The 6,968-nt window shown below is 40.7% G+C and overlaps 1 protein-coding gene across 6 annotated transcripts in view; it reads left to right on the top strand.

Moving 5' to 3' along the window:
* Window positions 1–225: 225 nt before the first annotated feature.
* Window positions 226–6,968, top strand: part of ift80 (intraflagellar transport 80 homolog (Chlamydomonas)) — a 60,855-nt gene continuing 54,112 nt past the window's right edge. For all 6 annotated transcript variants that reach the window (XM_070543593.1, XM_070543592.1, XM_070543591.1 and 3 more), the window contains exons 1-4: window positions 226–450; window positions 567–623; window positions 1,124–1,342; window positions 5,882–5,992. In XM_070543593.1, coding sequence (XP_070399694.1) covers window positions 584–623; window positions 1,124–1,342; window positions 5,882–5,992 — 370 coding nt within the window. In that variant the 5' untranslated portion in view covers window positions 226–450; window positions 567–583. The remainder of the gene's footprint in view (window positions 451–566; window positions 624–1,123; window positions 1,343–5,881; window positions 5,993–6,968) is intronic.

Below are 6,968 nucleotides of genomic sequence, written 5' to 3'. Positions count from 1 at the left end.
TTGATTAAAACGTGGCATGTATTAACCGTATATTTATGTGGATGGTATTAACGGGATCTTATTTAAATTTACAAGCATTTTCGAATTTGTTTTCTCGGGAAGATATTTGTAAATCTCGCGATAACTACCGTTTTAAACGTCCTCTCAAATGGCTACCAAAAAGTTAGCCTTACGTTATGACAAATTAGTGCCTGGTGCTGTTTATGGCTGATTTTTACGTTGCTGTTTAATTGAACCGTATTATACGACACGTATGCCTCGCAGGTTCGCTACGGATAAACTCGTTAACTGCAGTATGATGTCGGTGGCTCTCAAGAGGATCGTTAGCACACAAGTTACTGGCACGAGTCCTACCGAGGATTCACATTAGCAACGGTGCCAGCCACCTTAGCAACTGCAGAACACCCAGGGTTTTCCTCCATTAAAGGAACGTTTTACCGCATCAACGGGGTATGTTTATGATGCGTACGCTTAATGTTGTTTTTATGTGTTGTTTTGAATTATTTATTTCATGTATGCCGCATTTGAATAACATGTGTTGTCTGGCATTGTTTTTATTCGTTTAGGAGAGCAAATTCCTACAATGAGACTGAAAACATCGCTGCTAAAGGAACCCAAACATATCCTTTGTATGTTGATATTAGCTTTAGCTATGTCCGTTTTTTTAATCCAGCTCAAACTTGCATTAATTACATCACATATTGTCAGAATTCCTTACCTTTGTCAGCCCCAATGAACACATAACCCAATAAAATCGTTTTTTTTATTTTAAAAGTACCAGAACAAAGATGTTAAACATATTCCAGTTGCAAACACGAGTAATCAAGGAAAAACTGAAAAGTGTTCATTTACAATTTTTACCCTTTTTACATCAGTTACCCTCTTATTCATAAAGCAACATATTGTAAGAGAAGTTTTTTGTTTGCGAGGTAGCGCTTAAAATAGTTGCAAAGCTAGATTGTTAAATAAACAATATGATAGAAAGATGAACATTTATATGTTTCACACCAGGATATATTCTTGTTCTCGTCTCTGTTTTTGTGAATGTAGATGTCGATCTTTACAGTCAGCTGAATGACGAAGCAATTCACTTGAATTATTTTCCTTAACTGCATTTTACATAAAGAACTTGCCAGTTGTGTAGGTTGGACTACAGCAGATGAGCTCTACTCCTGCAGTGAGGATCATCAGATCCTCAAGTGGAACCTGCTCAATAATGAAACCAGCCTAGTCATCCGGTTGCCGGAAGACATCTATCCCATCGAACTACACTGGTTCCCCAAAACCATCGGTGGCAAGAAACAGGTCCAGGCTGAGATCTTTGTCCTTACCAGCACAGATGGCAAGTTTCTTTAAATCAGTTGTCATTTTAAAGGAGCAATATGTACAAATTTTACAGTGAACTATTCACAAGACAGTGTTGTCTCAATCATGTTGGAAGGAAGGTTGTATTGAAACACATTAAGTTCTCAGCTGACTGGAGGGGGTTGTCAAGTTTTCTCCTTAAAAAAACAAACAAACAAACAAAAAAAAACAACGAGTGACATAGTTCATTTACAACCAGTGAGGTTGCCACATCTGCAGCAAGCCAGCACTTCAGAATCGGCATTTTTAATTTAACACCGGGAGACAAAAATCTCCAGAGTTGTTTAAAGAATTGAAGCATGTAAACAGGAGCGACCCAGAAGTAAGTTTTTTGTACCCCTAAAGCCTAATTTATACTTCACCGTCTGCGTCGGTGCGGAGATATGCAACGCCATTATGCGTCGGCGCAAGGGCTCTCTGATGGGCTCTCAGAGGGTGATGGAGACATGCCCAAAGTTATAAACATCCATCGAAAGTGACGGAGAAAGCAAGCTTGTGATTGGTCAGGATGCCGCTTCCTGTATATTCGTCATTAGCAAAGCTGTAGCTCAGTTAAAAAGTTAACAGATATTTAGCAGCAGACCCAGAACAGATTAAAGAAAAAGTTCAAAAATAATAAAAAAAAATTTCACCCGTGAGTGAAGGAGTATAAAATACAGAGCAAACATGGACGGTAAAAGTGAGTTTGGAGGTGGCGACCGCATGAAGAGGTGGAGGAGAATGAAGGACAAATCTGTTCTTGTTATAAAGTCTCTGAAATATATAAACATATTAGTAAATACACTATCGGGGACTGGATACGTGAGAGTTATGGTGGCAGGCTACCATAGAACAGCGCTATGCCCTCTGTTGTCCTGGCGGGGAATTGCTTTGCTACACTCCGCTGCCTTAACAGAAGTTCGAATGTGAAAACCTGTCCGACACTCCATGTGCGTCTCCCCATTGCGGAGCTCACGGAGAAGTATAAATCAGGCTTTAGGAGCCACTGTATCCATTTGTTTTACACTCACATCAAGTGAAGCAGGCTAGAGGCTAATGTTGAGCTAACAATGCTAACAGTGATTTAGAAGCAAACATTAAGGTCTATAAATATCATAAGCTACCTTTTCTGTAACCAACAACTCAATCTTACAGTAAAATGTATGCGTGAAGTGAATTATGAGTAAATCGTGGTGTTCTTTAAATGAGTCATTCAAAACTGTAACAGCAAGCTAAAAGGCAGGAGGGCAAACAACTGCACTTCCTCTTTGCTGGAGGCATATTATCATAATAACGGTAGTAAGTGCTCCCTGCTGTAAAACACCCAAGCGTATTAAACACCAAATATTACAATTTATTTATCTACTTATCAACTTAATGTATATAACTCGTCTTTGCTTGTCATCTAGAATATTCTGGCAACAGCCATGAAATTATGTTTATGTATTTATGTTTATGTATTTAGCAGACGCTTTTGGCCAAAGTTACTTACAAGTGGTAATCGGCATGTTGCCCTTGAGGCTAACAACAACAACAATAACAACAACAAGAACAACAACCAATTTCATGTCAGTCGTAGGTGGCAGTGAGGCAGCATGATGAATCATGGAGAGGAGGGAACAAGGAGAGGTCAGTAGAGAGGGGGATGGGTGCAGGGAGGGTGCTAGTTTTGAAGATGCTCTCTGAAGAGCAGGGTCTTCAGGAGTTTCTTGAAAGTCGAAAAGGAAGCCCCTGTTCTGGCAGTGCTTGGTAGATCATTCCACATTTGTGGAACGATGCATGAGAAAAGTCTGGATTGTCCTGATGATCCTGTGATGACCGGAGCGGCCGGGCCGAGACGTAAGCCTTTGCAAGAGGATTCAGGTAGATGGGAGCCGTACCGTCTCGGACTTTGTATGCTAGTGTTAGCAATTTGAATTTGATGCGTGCAGCTAGCGGTAGCCAGTGGAGCTCAATGAACAGAGGGGTGACGTGTGCTCTTTTTGGCTGATTGGAGACCAGACGCGCCGCTGCATTCTGGACCATTTGAAGAGGTCTCACAGTACAGGCTGGAAGACCAGTTAGAAGGGCATTGCAGTAATCGAGGCGGGAGATGACAGTAGATTGCACCAGGAGCTGGGTGGCATGTTGTGTTCGGTATGGTCTGATCTTTCATATGTTATACAGCGCAAAGCGGTACGAATGAGCAACAGAGGCAACATGATCTTTAAAGGTCAGGTGTTCATCAATCACAACACCCAGATTTCGAACTGCCTTTGAAGGAGCCAGAGATAGGAAGTCATTTTGGATTGAGATATTGTGCTGTATGGATGGTTTTGCTGGGATGACAAGTAGTTCAGTTTTAGAGAGGTTGAGTTGGAGATGATGGGATTTCATCCATTTTGATATGTCAGAGAGACAGTTTGATATTCGTGCAGAGACAGTGTGGTCGTCCAGTGGAAATGACAGATAGAGCTGGGCGTTGTCATAGCAGTGGTAGGAGAAGTCATGTGATCGAATGATCTCACCCAGTGAGGTGGTGTTCATGGCAAAGAGAAGAGGTCCTAGTACAGAGCCCTGGGGGACTCCTGTGGCTAGATGGTGCACAGTAGAGGATTGTCCAAGCCAAGATACACTGAATGATCGTCCTGTGAGGTACGATTCAAACCAGGCGTGTGCTTTCTCTGTGATGTCCATGCTAGAGAGTGTGGACAAAAGGAAGCCATGGTTGACAGTGTCAAATGCAGCCGATAAGTCGGGCAGGATAAGCACTGAGGATTTGGCAGTCGCTCTAGCTTCTTTTAAGGATTCCGTCACTGCTAACAGAGCAGTTTCAGTGGAGTGGCCCTTTTTGAACCCAGATTGGTAAGGGTCAAGCAGACAGCTTTTGTGAGAGGTATTCTGTGATCTGCTTGAAAGCCACCAAATTCACCAAACAGTGGTGAGAGAGTGATTGCAGAAACCAAATTTGACCACAGGTCAGGATGTTATTCTTACTTATTGCACATTTAATACATCTACAAAACATGAATCAGTTCCTGTTTTTAGTCATATTCAGTTTGTGAAATAAATGATCTGATTGGACAAAATTTAGCAACCATATTGTTACAAATGGAAAACAAAATTTATTTCACTGGTCATTTGCTGTTGTTTTATTTGACGTATGCTGTTTTTTTTAGAAGGTGTTGCAGTATGTTACTGTTACTAAAATGCTTATGTTTTTCCTTCATCCTATATTAGATATAAATGCAGAGAGCATGGATGCACTTTTATGGCAGGCAATGTGTGGTCACAACTCTAATGGCAGTGTAGGGTTACATAAACACACCCACAAACTGAAGCAGCAATTTTCTGTGGCAGACCAAAGACTGGTGAAATCCCTGTTACGATTCACCTTTGTAACTTTCGTCAGTCAGTTATGATGTTGCAGTTGCACAAATATAATTTTTACAGCTATTCCTCAAAGCACCAGAAGGAAAACAAACATGAAAAATCCTTTCATGCCAGCACTGTAAACTAAGACCATCTTATACTGAGAAATGATGGGAGTTCAAGTTGTTGTGTCCAAACCTTGAAATAATATGCTAAATCTGAAGCGAGGTCTGATGTGATCTGTTATTACTGTGTTTTTGTTTTCTCACAACATTTAGTTGAGAAAGTTTGCCCAATTTCTGAGTTAGAAACGATTTTGTGTTGGTTAAGAGTGATCTTTATTTATTTTATTATAAGACAGTTGAGTAGCTTAGCTAGCTTAAAATTTTCTTCTGTATTATGATCAAGAATTTCTCATTGAAGAATTTATGACTTAAGCTAAAATAATAATAATAACTTCCCAGACTTTGAACTGTAGCAGCAACGTGACAATTTAAATTTTTATGAAGTTATATAAAAAGTCTAATTTCCCTCTGGGATTAATAAAGTATCTTTGAATTGAATAAGGTTTAAAATTGTGTTTATTCACAGGAGTCACTTAATATAGTTGCACATGACTGTTATACTACCTGCTGGATTAGTAACATACACTTTTGTTGGGACGTCCAAATTTAGAAAATGAGAGAGAGTTGCACGAGGCCGATTTGCAATTACAAGCTGCCAGAAATTACATGGAACACTCAGAATTTGTAACACACATTGCCACAAAGTATATGTTGGGTAGGTGTCTTCAATAAATGTTCCCAACCCCCCCTTCGTGTCTGGCAAATAGAAAATTGGCTTAATTTAATCAACAGAAACCCTTTAGTTTACTCAATGGCTTCATGCTTTAGGTGTTTAATGTTTCTGATTGGAAAAATAGAGCTTTGTTGCTATCAAGTGTGATAGGAGCAGGGTTAGTGTGTTTCTATTTATTTGGTAACTTCCTGTTAAATTTGGTGAAGATTTCTCTCCACACATTTTTCTGGATCGCCTAAAAAATAAACTTTGATCGATTAGCTTTAGCATCTGGAATTACTACCCAGCAAAATTTATCACGTGATCTCTTTTTTTTTTTGGGTCAATTGTCTAGATACAAATTGTGGATATGGAATAAAATAATTGTTGCATTTTCTTGTTTTTATAGGGAAGTTCCATCTGGTCTCCAAGATGGGACGCATTGAGAAGAGTGTGGAAGCACACAAGGGAGCAGTCTTGGCTGGGAAATGGAACTATGATGGGACTGCTCTTGTCACTGGTACATATTTCTGTTAGCCTTAAAATCTAGCAGGGGTGTCAAACTCCAGTCCTCGAAGGCCGGCATCTTTTTGTTGTCTCCCTGTTTCAACACAGTTGATTCATATGTGAAGCTTCTCATCAAGCTCTCCCGAAGCCTGTTAATCACCTGCTGATTGGAATCAGGTGTGCTGAAGCAGGCAAAACAATAAAACATGTGGGATAGCGGCTCTCGAGGACCGGAGTTTGACACCTGTGGTCTAGACAGTCAGTTGCCGACGCAAAATTATTTTAGTCAGCATGCTGGTCTCAACGCATCCCATTGGAACCTCCACACCCCCGGCCAGGCTGGTGGCGTGCCAATTACATAGCTTGTTCGGTTTGGCGGATGGGATGTTACAGCTTCTGAGTAAAACTAAGATGGCGACGCCTCGTTTGAAACGGCTTTGGCATCAAATTTTGACTATTTAGATTTGGGCTTTTCTTTCACTCAAGAGCAGATAGAGGTACTTAAGTCTGTTATTTAGATAAAGGAGATATTTGCGTCTTCTTCGACAATGTTTGGCAGATTGCCTTATTGACTGACGTTCATAGCGGTCCAATCGCAGTGCTCCATTGGTTTGTTGGGCCAATTACAACACTCTGTTGGTTCGGCCGGGGTGTTACTGCGACTAAGTAAAATTAAGATGGGGACGGCTCGTTTGAAACAGCTTTGGCATCAACTTTGGACTATGTAGACTGAGGCTCTTCTTTGAGTCTAGCAGATAGAGGTACTTAGGTTTATTTAGAAAAAGGATGCATTTGGGTCTTCTTCGACAGTGTATGCTGGACCGCCCCATGTACTGACACCCATAGCGGTGAGTACGTCATGTTGTTTGTCTTGTCAAATAGCATGCAGACAGTTTGAAAGACGATCGTAAATCCCACCCCATGACAGAGCCATCAATTGGTCTTGGCCAGACTATATGTTCACATATATAGGATGGCCAGGCAGGCTA

Source organism: Nothobranchius furzeri, chromosome 13 (assembly GCF_043380555.1).
Source record: "Nothobranchius furzeri strain GRZ-AD chromosome 13, NfurGRZ-RIMD1, whole genome shotgun sequence".
Taxonomy (NCBI): domain Eukaryota; kingdom Metazoa; phylum Chordata; class Actinopteri; order Cyprinodontiformes; family Nothobranchiidae; genus Nothobranchius; species Nothobranchius furzeri.
This window is presented reverse-complemented; position numbering and strand designations above follow the sequence as displayed.